General features: G+C 50.2%; 1 protein-coding gene and 1 long non-coding RNA gene across 6 annotated transcripts in view; one reads left to right on the top strand and one right to left on the bottom strand.

The window, feature by feature from the left end:
* The first annotated feature begins 1,917 nt into the window (after nt 1–1,917).
* Nucleotides 1,918–3,015, top strand: LOC140618438 (uncharacterized). The gene is made up of 3 exons (XR_012018568.1): nt 1,918–2,414; nt 2,525–2,670; nt 2,815–3,015. It is a non-coding gene; the product is annotated as an uncharacterized lncRNA (long non-coding RNA).
* Nucleotides 3,016–5,003: 1,988 nt separating this feature from the next.
* Nucleotides 5,004–15,377, bottom strand: part of CTNNBL1 (catenin beta like 1) — a 161,133-nt gene continuing 150,759 nt past the window's right edge. For 2 of the 5 annotated variants that reach the window (XM_072800986.1, XM_072800984.1), the window contains exon 16: nt 5,004–5,197. In XM_072800986.1, coding sequence (XP_072657087.1) covers nt 5,109–5,197 — 89 coding nt within the window. In that variant the 3' untranslated portion in view covers nt 5,004–5,108. Of the gene's footprint in view, nt 5,198–5,235; nt 5,676–15,377 lie in introns of those variants that run through there. The other 3 variants (XM_072800982.1, XM_072800987.1, XM_072800985.1) reach the window with 2 other exon arrangements.

Raw genomic sequence — 15,377 nt, 5'->3', positions numbered from 1 at the left:
CACACCTTTGCCTGTGCAGTTCTCTCTGCCTCGAATGACTTTCTACCTCTTATTTTTTGAGACTCGTGACCATCTTAAGACCCCTGTGACATCACTTAAGATAGAGACATGGTGCAGTGTCCTGTCTTTCCTGGTCCCTCCTGCCAGGTTTGGGGGCACTTCCTGTCCCTCACTTCTATTAAAGCTTGTTATTGCTTCCTTGTGACACCCTGTTAGGCAGCTATGGGGAGCCTGGGGTGCATGCCCAACACGGCGCCCTGCACAGAGCAAGTGTGTAGCAGGCACACCCTGGGAGGTTGCAGTGACATGTAACGCAGGTTGGGGGGTACAGAGTGAGGAGTCTGAGCTCAGTAGACAGGTGGGGCATGAGGAAATGGGGAAAGGTAGGCAAAGATCCTCACTTACAAGCTGCTCGAAGGCATTTCCTCCTCCCCATTGCTGCAGAGAGAAAGGCTAACTTTCCAGATGTTTCTTGGACTTCCTTCTTCGCATGGTAGAGCAGCCAGGGCCACATTCATGTGATCGCCCATCCCCAGCCAGAAAGCCTGGTGTCAAAGCCCCCACACAGGCGAGAATTGCAGCCAGCTGCTCAGATGCAGGCGTGAGAGGCTCAGGGAGCAGGGGCCCTGTGCAGACACTGTGGGCTTCCGTCACAAGGCTGCCGATGGGCTGCTTCTCTGGGGCTTCCTGTACAACTGCGCCCAAGGCTTCTGCTGCCCATGCGTTCTGTACAGACAGGGGCTCCCCAGTGGCGGACCGCTGCCTCTCCATTCTCACTTGAGCCCCTTCTCTGCCAGTTGGTTTGGAGGCAGGGCAGCTCTGAGGTCAGCAGCATGGAATCTGGAACCAGTTTGCTCATGTTCCAGGCTCAGTTTTGTCACTTTGTAAGCCACAGGCCCTGTCATCTGCTCTCATCTGTGAAAGGGGGCTGGTGACAAAGTACCTGCCCCTTAAGAATGAGGGTTAGATGAGCTAATTTGAGAGAAGCACTGAGGCTCATAGAATGAGCTCAATGAGTATTAGCTAATATGGCACACACGCCATCAATTCATTCTTCTAAAACACCAAATGACTTCACTCATAAGAGAAAACCCAATTAAGATGACAGCCACTGTTCCCATCAGAGAGGCAGAGACGAGGGCTGCCGCCATGCAGAAGAGGGTGCAGGGTGGTACCCGTAGATGCCGTCGATGCAGGGTGGGCAATGTGGCAACACGTGTCCCAGTGAAAAATGCACATCCTCTCTGACTTAGCAATTCTGCTTGTGAATTTAAATTCATACATGTGTGAAATGACCAAGGATGTTCACTGCCACATTGTAGTAGCTGAAAATGGGAGACCCCTAAATGTCCCTGAATGTGATTAGCTAAATTCTGTGTGGCCCTGCCATTGATAAGCTCAGCTATGGAAGGAGTGGGGCCACTGGGTGATTTGGCAGGTGTAGAGCAAAAAGCCAGGTGCAGGATAGAGAAAATGATAGGTTCCCATTTGTATTAAATATATTTTTATTCACTTGAAGACACAGCCTTGAAAGGCTATTCCAGTGGTTTTGTAGTAGTTGCTTCTGGGGAGAGGCACTGGGGGGCCAGGAGATGCAGCTGGGAGATTCACACACCGGAAGCCCATATGGATCTTCTGAAGTTGACACCAAGGGCATGTGTCACCTAATCAAGAAAAAGATGGCTGGAGGAGCATTTGCCTTTTCTGCAGCCCAGATAATGGAGGCCCACCACTGAGACACTTGCCATGTGCACCGAGGAAGGCAGATTGAAAAATGTGGCTCTGCTCTTATCACTACTGTTGGGTGAGAAAAACTAATCCAGAAGTTTCTGCCTTTAGGAAAGTGAGTCTCATCTTCCTGTTGACACTAAATTGACATTCTTGGTAATGGCCGAGGACATCACCTGGGCACAGGTGCTCCTGTGGGGGTGACCAAAGGGTGGCTTCTAGCTCGCCTAACAAAGCACTCCCCCCAGATAAAGGAGGAATGCAGCCTGCATGCAAATCCCTTTAAATTAGATGTGGCCCATCTTGCTGCCACTGAATTCGGGCCTGTGGACCACTACAAACAGAGCAGCAGGCTGTGGAGGAAGAGGCATGTGAAATCCTCATTTCCTCTATGAGGTAATTCTGGCTAATAGTGCTTCATTGCCATGTTTGGACAGGAAAAGGCATACTGCCCTGCTGGGAGGCAGGCGCCGGGACTGCTCAGCTCTGGGCACAAGGAGGGCCACAGAGGGCTCTGCTTCAAGGGAAGAGCTTGGGAACCCCAACGGAGGGCAGACACAGAAGTCACGTTCAGAAGTGTATGTACGGCAAGGGCGGCCTTTACTGGAAGCCCAAGAAGTTCTTCTGGGGGAGGGGGTGCTGCTTGGTGAGGAAGACAGGGTCTCAGCCATGAGCAGATGCAAAAGGTAAGCTCCACACCCCAGGAGCCAACGGGTTAGCAAGGCTGGTGAGAGAATATCTTTACCTTGCTCTCAAAGGCTTTTCTTAACCTCATTTGGTGGGTTGTTAAAATCAGAAAGCAGAGGGCCAAGACTTCTCATCCGGTCTTCTGAACTGTGACCTCTTCTGAATCTTAAGGGATTATACCTTGTGTCCCCCACCAAACCCTCCTGTCACAAAACTGATGGAAAAGGGGACCACTTCCTCATCTGTAAAGTGAAGGTAGGAGCTGAAACCTGCTTTTAGCAGAGGGACTCGTGGCACAAAGCTCAGGAGGCACCCTCTGAAGCAGAGCGGAGGGGAGTGACTGTAGTTGAAGTGGGGGGGGGGGTTGGGAGTGGCCTGCTCCCCCCTCCCCCCATGCAGGCTTCTGATGCGCTGGTGGGAAGCCTGGAGCTTTGGGAAGAGCAGCTGGAGAACCGCTGGACAGAACTTCTCTGGATGGGTGACCAGGCGACAGTGGCTGCCTCCAGGGAGAGAAGACCTCTTGCTGCATACCTTTGTGGTGAATTTTGAACTTCTGTACCATGTACAAGCATTACCTGGCTAAAAACAAATACAATTTTAAGGAACACCTGGTGGGTCAGTGGTTGAGCATCTGCCTTTGGCTCAGGTGCTGATTCTGGGTCCTGGGGTCAAGTCTCACATTGGGCTCCCCACGGGGAGCCTGCTTCTTCTTCTGCCTGTCTCTTCCTCTCTCTCATGAAAAAAAAAAAATATCTAAACAAAACAACAAAAAAAACCCCACAAATAGTTTTAAAAAGAGTGATGCTGAAGGACTAATGCTCTCCAAAGTATCATCCAATTCAAAAAATCTAGGATTCTGCAGGTTACATCTAGACATGCTTTATTCTTTGTGAATTCATTACACCACATATCGACAGTGGAACCGATCGAAGTGTCATGTCAGTCAGTGATCCGTGGTGGTCTCCCAGACAGAGCAGCGGGTGGAGGGGAGAGCATGGACTAGGGGACAGGCAGACCTTGCTTTGAGCGTAGGTGCTGCCGCCGATTGGCCCCAGGACCTTGCACAACTTCCTCACCCTCCCTGAGACCTCACTCTCAGCTTTAGTAAATGGGGGATAATGATGCCAGCAAGGCTGCAGTGCACGTTAAAAGAAAGGCTGTACAGCAAGGAACACATGGCAGGTGTTCAATACACGGCAGCTATTGTAGTTACAGAAAAATGAACTAAAAAAACTCAAACACCTGAATCCAAAATGAGACTGTAAGGCAATTCTGTAGGTCCCGTTGCACCTACCTGCCACTGCTCTGGTGGGACGCCTACCTCACGGGAAGGACGGGCACACTGTCTTTCCGCCAGGGTGGACAAGAGCACCAGGCAGGCAGGGGTTGTCTTACTCGATGCCCCACCACCTGCCCAACGCTGGGCACGATGCAGGAGCCGTCTTCCTCAGAGTCCTCTCGGGCGGCTGCTCAGAATGGCAACCGGGTCTCCCTTGGCATGCTGACTTGGGCCAGATGGCAGTGGCGGCCTGCAGCCCTGTACCTGGTGTTCAAGGAGAAGCAAGAGCAGGGCTGCCTGGCAATGTTGGCCGTGGGCACGGGCAGGGTGTGCGGCATCCCGCTGTCGCTGCTGTGCTGACCCTGGGCAACACACTTCAGTTTCCTGAAATACTGCCTTTTTGAACTGCTGCTCTTCACTTCCTCACTCAGGAGGATGCTATTCTTTGTGACAGACTGGACACATGCTACGGGACCGCTAGCTTCTATAAAGGAGAGCAATCTTTTCATGTAAGATGGTTGTGGTTCCCATGCTGAAGCCCCAGCTGTGAGGGAAGGACATAGGCAATCCCAATTCCTAATGTGCCCACCACGGGCAGCATGCTTAGGGGACTTAGTTCACTCTCCGAAGTACCAGATGGGTATTACCACCCCTAGTCTGCGGACGAAGGAAGGTAAGATCGTGTAGCCAAACTGCCACAGCTGGTGGGCACAGCTGGAATTTGGACTCAAGGCCTGTTTCCTCCCCAGCAGGGGTGCTCATCCTGATGCCTGGAACTGCCTGGGAGTGAAAACCCATCCCAGCACTCAGGCCACACCCCAGATCCTGATTTCATCATTCTGTGGTGGAGGCCTGACAATGGTATACTTGTTCACGCTCCCCTCCTGACCAGGGATTCTGATGTGCGGCCAGGGTTCGAAATGCTGCTCCATGGTCTGTGCTGTGTGTGGCTGGTCTCACCGTGCCATGGAAGCCTCCCCAGGGGTGCTCCTGCTCGAGCCACGTGCCTTGTGTTACCCTTCCGGTCAGGGCTGGAAGCCCCAGAGAGGTCACCAATCCACACGCATGCCCCTTGGCCGCTACAGATGGGCAGCCTCACTGCAGTACCACCAGAGTAGCCCTGTGGTCACTGTAGGCTGCACTGCTTGATCACTGAGAAGCTCTGTGAGCCTCAGGTTCCCTCATGGGCAGAGTGAGGACAACCACTGACCTTCCTCAGATGTGTCCCATGACAGCTGCTGGGATAGTGCCGGGTCGCCGGGTCAAGAGCACAGGGTACTGCTCTGCTACAAAGAATGCCAGCCAGGAATACCAAAACTAGCTTTAATTTGTCCAAAAGTCACATTAAGCGGTGTAAAAACTTTCTGGGATGGAGGCCCAGAGAGAGTCCATGCTGCCTGGGGCCCTGGGGTTTCTAGAAGTTCTCCAGCAGGCCCAGGATGCGTTTTTGCTCGTTCTCCCGGAACTCCGGGCTCCGGCCGTCCCCAATGTTCTCCGCGTACTCTGGGGAGACAAAGGCAGAGTGAGGTATGGATCCGAGGTGCGCACTCTGTTGGAGCTGGGTCCCTTCGTGCCTTTCCCTAAATCCCAGCTCCCTCTACGACACATGCTGTTCTAATACCTCCAATGGCTCCAACAGGGTAGCTGTGGCCAAACTCCTTGGTCTTGTATTCGAGGTGCTCAGTGAACAGGGCCCAGCTCATCTCTCCTCACCCAGAGTCCTCCCCAGCCACACTGCTTGCTTGCTCGCTCGCTCACTCACTCATATAGTCACTCAGCATGCGAGAAGTGGGTACCTGCCCTGGGTACCTTTGTTCCAGCTAGTGTTTGTCAGAGTGTGGGCCCGGAAGAGCAGCAGCAGTAGCCATAGCGCACAGGGACTTGTTAGAAATGCAGCTGTGGAGGCCCCACTCAGAACTTAGAGGCCCAGTGGTCTGTGTGAACAAGCCCTCCAGGTAACAGTGATGCAGTTTGAGAACCACTATTTGAGGTAATGGGGATAAAGTAATGATATAGATGAAAATCTCTGCTCCTATGAAGCCTACTTTCTAGTAAACAACCAAGTAAGTAACACAGAGCGGCTGTTAGAAGGCCTCACAGAGATTGGATGGATGACCTGAAGCAAATTCCCGTGGGCAGGTGTGGGAGTGACTGGCAGATAGCTGACCAGTGAAGAGGCTCGCCTGGCCTGGGGGAGGGTGAGTGTGGGGACATCCGTGTGGCCAGAGCTCAGCACCGGCGACAGAAGGGGCAGGCACAGACCACAGGGCCAGTGGGCTGCTGCAAGGACTCTAGCCTTTCCCCTGTGACCAGAGCTGTGGGAAGGGTCTACGCAAAGGAGTGACAGCTCACTCCAGTGGAGGTGTGGGAGATGCCCTGAAGGGGGCAAGGGCAGAAGGTAGGAGATGTGATTTGATTACGGCTGGGACCAAGGTCATTGTGGGGGGTGAGAAGTCTTCAGATTTTACATGCGTTCTGAAGATAGGCTGGAAGTGGGGTGCCAAAGAGACACATGGATACTGACATCACCAAGAAGTATGACAGAGTAGTGGAGGTGGTGACAGTAAGCCTCAAATTCCCCCCATAAGGGGAACAGGGTTAGGGTATAGTCCTCTGGTGTGAGATTCAAATAGCTGGGAGATTTTAGGTAAATGGAGAGTTGGGAGAAACAATGGTCTTGAGATGCTCCCCCCTGCGTTAGTGGCAGGGGGATGTGGGAGAAATGAGCCACCACTGGGGAAGGCCCACCCCCAGGAGAGGTGGGTTTCCGTTAGAGCAGGAAGGCAAGGAGAATGCTCCATGAAGGTGGAGGATACAGAGCATGACGGTGAGGACAGATCTCCAGAGAACACATCAGAGTGTCAAGGTAGGTCACCACATGATCCATTTTACCTAGTTACCCCAGCATAATACTTACAGCTTTCCATTTCATTTTCAAAAGTATCCTCTCAAATTACATAGTCACCCTGGTTTTAGGAGGTAAGGGGGCAGTGGTACAGAAACACCATGGAACTTAGGGATTGGAGTGCAGGGTGTGAGGGTGGGGGTGGGGTTCCTGTAGTGACTCCCAGGAGGAGGGACAAAGGACATGTGTGAAGGGGAAGGGAGGGACAGAGTGCTTACTGCCCTCAGACCCACAGATGGGAGACGGTGTGACATCATGGGCTGGGTGTGAACTCTGTCTCTGACTCACAATCCTAAGTGACCTTGGGAAGGGCCTCCTCTGGAAATAACAGATATTCAAGACAAACTAGTTCCCTCCCTGAGCTTCCTTTGCTCAGGCCAGCAGTGTCACGTGCAGAGAGCCCACATATTCCTGCAGGCCCCTCTTAAGGGCCGTCTTCTCGGTGAAGCCTACCTGGTCATCTCTTCCTCTGGCTCCTGTCCTCAGGCCAGGGTCCCCATCATAAGTCTGACTCTTAGACTCCCCCTAACTTGTTCTCCTTTTCCTCTAGATGGGTAGTTTCGGGAAGGCAGAGGCATGTGCCTTACTTTGAGCTGAATACCCAGCAGAATCTGGCCAAAAGTCAGCAGGCAGCATGGCATGGTGAACAAGCCCTCAGAGTAGTGGATCAGGGTGACTGTTTGCATCCCTGCCCCACCCCCTGCTCCCCAGACTGGACAGCTTCAGGTAGAATAGAGAACTCTGGGCAAGAGGCTTTCACATAATAAAACATCTGCTGATCTGAATCTGACAAAGACTGGGGAGAGAGAAGAAAGTGTGCAACCCCTCCCCTGCTCCCTCCCACCCCCACTATGCTGGGGAATAACTCTGCTCTTGCCACTTCTTCATTTTCCCTCCTTCCTCTTTATTACTTTGGACATGTGCCGGAAAACGGGATTTGGGATTCAGACATGTGCCAGCTGTGTGTCTCCCTCTGGAAATCATCCTCTTCTGTTAGATGCATCCATCACCTCTACCAGCAAATGGTTGTGATGCCTTCTATTAAGGCCCCTTAAAGAGAGGGCTGGGGTGATGAGAGAGCAGGATCTGGGCTGCGGAGACAGCTATGAGGCTGTATGTAAGTGCTATCTCTTACTCACATGTGAATGATCTAGTAGTTGCTGCCCCGGGAGACAGAGAAATGACCATTACAGCATTTAATACCCCCAGAGGCATGGTCTAGAAGCAAGAGTCTTAATGGATTGAACTAACACTTTGCTCTTCTAATGTATTCTCAGACCCAGGAGGGAGGAAAGTGGAGAAACAGTCTGATCCTTTGGGGCAGTGATTTTCCAAGTCAAGCCAGCTAGCTTCCCTGTAGGAACTAATCTCCTTTTAGAGACCCAGAAGGTAGAGGAAACCAAAGTCTGTATCGATTCCCTTGCTGAATCACCTCTGCCAAGGCCTTAGAAAAGGTACATGCCACCACAACACACAGAGCACCAGTCCCATGGTGTGTCTCCCATCACTCTCTGTGGGGAGGGAGAAATCACCACATGAGCTGTTCTCTGGATATGGGTGGTGTGTGGGAGAAGAGCTGTCTCCTCCACAGTATGTGCTGGGCATGTATGTATGGTGGCTCATCTGATGTTTGCAGCAATCCCACAAGGGAGAGAATGCCATCCCTGTTTGCACATGAGGAAACTGAGGCTTATTACAGAACTGGAGCAACGTGCCCAAATCTGGGATGGCAGAGAGGCTGAAATTCAACCTGAAATGTGTGAGTCGGGAAAAAGGCACCTAAAGAACCAATGAGTGGGGAAAGGGGGGGAATGCCAGTCCCCAAAGTGGCATCCACTTACCTAAGCAATATCCCCCCCGCCAGTTCCCCATCCTCTGGGGAGAAACTGCTCTGTGAGCACTCCGAAGCAGCCCAGCCCCACAAGGTCTCTGGCTAAAAAGTCATCCAAAAGGATAAGACTCCAGATGCAATGTCCTCTGGTAAAGGACCTCAGTGGCCACAGACGTGGAGTGGGTCAGAATGTCAGAACTGGCAGGGCTCTCAGAAATGTAGTGGAACTCTGATGGGCAGGTGACCAGCCTGGGTCCCACAGCACGCCAGACATGGAGCCAGGTCTGATGAGGCCCTAGTACTTTTCCACTGCCACTGGCAGCTGGCACCATGCTATGCCCCGTGCCTTCACCCTCCGCCCCATATCCCTACTCATTCTTTGTTTCCAGAGCAGAATCCTATTTGGAGCAAATCTTGGTGGTGCCAGCTACCTCTGGTTATTATAGCTGCTGCAGCAGTTTATAAATATTGAACAGATTCCTCCCAGAGGTCTTGGGGAGGAGTTCTCTTTGCTGTGTGTGTGTGTGCGCACATGTGTGCAAACATGTTTGTGTCTGTGTGTATAAGAAAGGAAGAGAGAATGCCAGAAAAAGAGATGCTAGATGAAGGGGGATCTAGAAGTTGGGGAAAGGGAGACTGGGCTGGGGAGGGCGGGAGAGAAGAGGGTGAGTTGGGCTGGAGCGAGTGAGAAAGATGGTACGCACATCAACTCCCTTCTCTACTGTCCCAGCATTTTCAAATGCTCTTATAATAAAGGCTTTGATGGAGCTCAAAAACAGGCAGCAGTGCTGAACGCATAAATATTAAAGCAAACTTTAGACAGCAGGTTTACTATTCAGACATGGAATACAAGCTGTTCTGTTTATGTTAAGAGGGAGAGGGAGGGGCCCTGGGGCTGGTGGATGGGGAGAACTATCTTCAGGGCATAGACTTGGGCAGTGCTCACAAGCCTGGTTCAGATCCTTGAGCCTGAAGCCTTAAATGCTCACCCTTTAAAAAATGTAGGAGGAAGGGGCTGGGGGGAGAAGAAGAATGCTCACATTTTCACACTGGAAAGTCTGGAAAATACAGACATAACCACAGATGAGAAACTGGGAAAGGAAATCCATGTCTAACAGATTCCTTTATGACAGTGATGAACCTGGAAGGTCTAATGTCATACTTCCCCTGGAGAGGAAAACTCATTTGTAGCTACAGTACCTAAATGCATCAGGGATTCCATGAAAATGGCACTCAGTTAAAAGACAGGCATATGTATCCTTTGCTTATCCTGCTAATAGAGGTCACGTTCCCACAGGACCGAGGACACTTTAGCTGGTGGGAAAGCACCCTCCCCACCTCCACACCAGGCCCTGAGGAGTCTGGTCTGGGTGCTGGCTTTCCTGATCTCAGAGTCAAAGGATTAGGTTAAGGGAGCAAGGCAAGGTGTCTCCATTTGCTGAGCATGTACTCTGTCCCAGGGACCCAAATGCAGGTCAACGTGAGCCTTCCTGAGGCTCAAGTGCATATTCACTCCAGATCTGTGTTTTACCGAGAAGAAATCAGGGCTCAAACGTAATATCTACTAACGGACCCAAAGTTCGACAGAGAGCCAGAATTGTGGGGGTGTGTGTAGGTCCCATCTGTTTCTTACTGGATGAGCTCACACACGGATCACAACGGTAGAGCGGCTCACAGGTAGCAAGCACGAGCTATGCACCGGCCGCATATCAGGGCTGTGCGGGCATACGCTGCCTCACTGGATACCCACAGGACCCGGTGAGGCTGGTTATCTCCACCTCACAGATGAAGGGCTATGGCTTAGAGAGGGTAAGGAGCTGCCTGAGGTTAAATGCATGCCTCTCTCCAGGATTCTCTCCTGCCTTCGAACACCCTAATGGTCACAGTAGCTGTGACCTGGGGCAAGTCACATGCACATAAACATGTTATCAAAAGAGAAATCCTGTCAGCTTCTGCAGCTTCAAAATCACAGAGGCAATGCTCAGGTTACCAAGAGCCCCAAATCAATATGGAAATACATGTTTATGAGCTTCTGGAGGAGATTTTAAGCCATAAAGAACAAAAGCAAATCAAAGGGCCAGGAGCCAATTTCTGAAAGCACTTTGAAGCCGTTGGTTCAGTCTTTTTGCCATCAGTGAAAGAGTTTTGAGTCAGTAATCTGAGCTTTCCCCTGCACCACAGCCCAGCAGCCACGCAGTTTTCCGGACAACTTTTGCCAGTGACTAAGACATTGAAGAGACTTGCCAGCAACTTCCACAGTAACCCTTGGCATAAGTATTTATATTAAGTAGTATTTCCAGGTCACAGCTCCTATGCCACATCCAAGAAGGTGGCCCCTTGATGATGGACACCTGTATCTGCCCTTAGAGGTCTGTCATGTGCTTCTAGAAGCCACCTCCTTAATCAGTCATTAGCTTCACAGAGATAGGAAGGACAACGGTGGCTGCCAGGGACTTGGGGAAGAGGGGGAGGAGGGATTGGGAAGTGAGTGTTTAATGGGAACAGAGTTTCGGTTTTGCAAGATGAAAATTAAATGTGTGGATATGTGGTGGTGGTGGTCGTAATGGTTAAAATGGTAAATCGGACATATATTTTACCAGAAAAAAAAAAAAAAAAAAAAAAGGCACCTCCTCTGTGCAGCCTCCCTGGATCTTCAAGTTCCTTTTAATCTGCAGCAGAATGAACCATGCCTTTGTGATTCCCGCTCTGTGTCTTAGCACTGACTTCATACTGCTTCGTGTAGTGATTAGTCATTTCACCTGTGATGGGCTGTATGCCCCCTGGGAACAGGGCCTCCTAAGCATCTCATTTATCTTAGGAGCCCACCTAGTGCTCTGTCATGCCAAGTGGGTGCTCTATAAAGTTGGACGCCCTAAATTTTCTTTCTTAAAAGATGGGAGGACTGTATGAGCCAATCAGCAAAGTTAGAGGTTTCCTTTCTGCCAGATGGAAGACTGAATGTGTACAGTTCTGAGTTTTGATCCAGTTTCCAAAATTATTATTGACTCGACTAATGACCCTCAACCTCTGCAAGTCTTGGGTTTCCTTTTTTACAAAATGGAGATTGTAATCCTGCTTTCTAGGGCTGTTGTGAGAACCAGAGAATACACATTAGAAGCCTGGCCCAGAGGATGTGCTTGGGAGTGACCACTCTACCTACTGTGGTCCTGGATTTCTGGAATAGCACAGAGAAGCCTGAAGCACTACCTCAGCACGTAACCCTGGGAAGCATTCACTGAGCCCCTTCTCTGTACCAGTCATGGGCCAGGCGCAAGATGACCGGCAGGAAGACTGTCGCTGCCCTCATGGAGCACATGGTATGGCCTGCCCTTCTCTGGCAAAGAGACCATGCTTCTCCTATGTGGGTGCCACAGGCTCAGACCTGGAGCAGCTGCCAGTTCCAGGGAAGGCTGGACTTTGGGAGCGCCGAGTAAGCAGTCTGCAGAAAGAGGGACTTTAATGAGCCATCAATTATTCCCAGCTTTCTTAGCAACCCCAGTAGAAGAGGAGGGAGGAAAATGGTGAGAAAGGGGACTGAGATACAACGGGAAAAGTCCCCTGCTGGGCTTGCCTCATCAGCGTTTTCCTGGGACCTCAAGGGATACATCAGCTGTCATCCTGCCAGCAAAACTTAGGAAATATGTAGGCCATAAAATCAAAGAAAAAGCTTGCATCTAATTAGTATGTTAAAAAAAAGGAAGCAACCCAAACTGAAAAACAAAATTAAAATCAAAGAGGACAGACTGATGAGCTGGTTTTCTTTATGAGGCTTTGTTTTCCCATGCTTTTTGATGGAAGGAAGGGTGGAGGAAGAAGGGGGAGGGAGCGAAGGCTTTTGACAGGGAAGGCCTGAGCAGAGCCTAGCCATCCACCCTCCTTTTCTAACACCAACACTGCCCTGAGGGGCTGGCTGGCTGCAGACAACACCACAGGCAGAAGAGCTTCCCTGAGGTGAGAGTGAGCCAGGGCAGGTGCCTGCCGGTGGAAGTCAGGTTGAGAACCCTTTACTGTAACCTTAACCCTCCATCTGCAGAGAAGAGGTTTTTGGTTTTAAGTGGTCAGCATTCTTGAGAGCCTCTTTGACCTGGGCAGTGGCACCATAGTATCCCCTCTACACTCCTTACAAAGGCCACTGATGTCCTGTCCTACTCCTGGGCTTCTACTCCCTCTGCCTGGGATGGGCCTTTCCCTCTCTTGGGAGTCCATGGAATGGCCAGTGCCTCCAGTACTGCTCTTACTACTCTGTTAGCACACCGTTCACAACTTCAACTAGCACTTATCACATTGTAATTAGTTTCGAGTATCTCTCCTCACCAGACTGTGAACATTTCAAACACACGGCTCTTGGTTATTCTTTGCATCTCTAGTCCTCAACACAGAGCCTGGCACCCAGCAAATGCTAGCTGAGTAGCTGCTGGAGCGTGTCTTTCATTTAGCTTGAATTATGGCTGGTCACTTACACATCTGTGTCATGTGGAACCTAAGCACAGTATCTAGCCCTGTGCTTAGCCCTGAGGAAAGTCTCAGCAAACATCTGCCAAATTAAATTTGCATGAGGGTGGGGCTGAATTCAACAATACGTAAAATATTCACTGGGTTCCCATTACGTGCCCAGCATTGCTGTGGGTGCTGATGAGGTGACACTGAACAAGCCAGACAACGTCCCTACGTCAGAGCTTATATTTTAATGTATGAGACCCACAAAATGAGTAAACAAAGACATAAATAAAAACAATTACAGATTGTGATAAGGGCTAGGAAGGAAATAAACTGGGTGGTATGATGGGAAGTAACAGATGGAAAGAACGATTCAAGATGGAGTCTAGAGGCGGAACTGGTGGATTTACTACTCCACTGGCTGTGCAGGGTGATGGAGGGAGAACCAAAGGGCTGGCCTGAGGCTCCGGCAGGGCTAGGGGAAAAGGAAAACAACAGAGGAGAGGACCAAGAGTGGTGGGAATGAATATGGCATCTGTGTAGGCCGCTCCACCGACGGAACTCCACTCAGCACCCGGTCTGAGGGTGGGGCCTGATGCCCCATGAGGCACTGGGGGGGGCTAGACGGGGATCTGAGGGACATAGAGGCTGGGTCACAACAACTGAAAATACCGAATAACTGAAGGTTTATGTGTTAGGATTTCACAAAGGAAAACATCCACCTACTACGTGTCAGTACCTGTGAAAAACACCTTTTCTTTCTCAATTCACTGTTTTGATTGCAGGGATAGAGATGCAGGGAGAAGCCTATATGCCAGAGAGAGCTGAGAGTGATAAAAAGTCCTAATTGAACAAGTGGGCGTTAGAAGTAAATGCCATTTAAGAACTGGAGTTGCAAATCACCATAGTTACACCTGAGAGAGGTGGTAGGCCATGCTAAGCAGTAATTCATGCAAACGGAGGGGAAGGAGCACCCAGGATGCCACCATGGAAGGCAAGGTGCTGGGCTTGCTTCATGAATTGTTTCCCTTTCCTCTTTCTCTGAGGGAAAAGATAAGATTCCAATACCTCAAATTCTCTATTTGCAAAATGGACATGATGGAGGTACCACTGCCACCTGCCCAGGGCGGCTGTGCTAAACACAGGGTTTCCTGCTCCCATGCCTTCATGCACACTGTTCCTTTATTCTGGGATGTCCTGCTCCCAGCCTCTAAGACCCAGTTTGATGCCACTCACAAGACTTCCCACAAGATTGCAGCCATGCCTCACTTATAATAATGATGATGACAATTATCATCATCATATTTCATAATACTCATAATAGCTAACATTTACGGAGAACTTATTAAGGGTCAGACATTTCAATCTATCATCTTATTTAATCTTCTCATGCATCCTATGAGGTCACAGAGCAATTGGGTATCTCGCCCCAGGTAACACAGTAAGTAACAGAGCCAGGATTCAGTTCCAGGTGTCGGATCCAGAGACCATGGCTCTTAACTTCTCTTCACTTTATTATATGTACCATTTATCTTCACATTTCATCTCCTACCCATAATGGGAGTTATAAGCCACTTACGGGCAAACCCATTGAGGACATCTAGCCTATTCCTTCACCTTAGAAATGGGAAAAACATGGGCCAGAGAGGGAAAATGAAAATCTGCTCAGAGTCACCAGTCTATCCTGGCTTTCTCTGAAACCTGGCATTATCACTACTGCAATACAGGCCAATACAGGCCTCAACTGCTGTTGTGTGTGAGTCTGTGCTAAGTGGCCCACGGGCACAGACGCATCAGAGTCCAGGTCAGGTACACTTGTGATTGAGAACCCGGTTCACTAATGGAGGCCTCGGGAGCTACTCTAGCTGAATAAGGTCCCAAAGATGTGATGGTATCTTGAGGGACTCCCTGGGGTAGCTGAGGGAAGGAGGGATGCTCATCTGGCTGAGCACTGGCTGTGTGCCGAGCACTATCCACCACTGGGCACTAGACTGAATGTGGTCATGTAGTATCTCCTGAACCTTTGCATACTTTCTTCTAGATCACATTTGCACAGCTGGGGGAAGGCAGAGTCGAGGCTGAAAGGCAGGTATGCCCTTTCTGTTACACTACAGTGGTACAGATTGACTTTCTGCTGTCTGGAATAATTCCAGGTATTTCCTGTTATTTCCTTGTTTTTTTCCCCCCTTAGAAAGCAATTTCATTCCACTGCATGTAGTTTGGAATTGGATTTTTTGTTTCTTGTTTTGTCTTCTTCTTTTTAATTTTTAACAAAGATTTCTAAGCCCCACTGCCTCTTGTTTGTTATGTGTTTTTTTAAATGCTGGAACTGAAGTGTCAGAGGCATAGAATACCTAGGCTAGTCTTTGGTATCCTGACAAAGATGATTGGGACACACAGTGCATGTGACAACACACTTAAGCCTGCAGTCACAGAATGCTGTGCACCAAATGCCGGGGATACTGACTCAGACTCGAAAAGTTAGCATCACCTAGCAATCCTGGAGTGCC

The sequence above is a fragment of the Canis lupus genome, chromosome 26, assembly GCF_048164855.1.
Source record: "Canis lupus baileyi chromosome 26, mCanLup2.hap1, whole genome shotgun sequence".
Lineage (NCBI taxonomy): Eukaryota > Metazoa > Chordata > Mammalia > Carnivora > Canidae > Canis > Canis lupus.
Note: the sequence above shows the minus strand (reverse complement) of the source record. Positions and strands in the feature narration are given on the sequence as shown.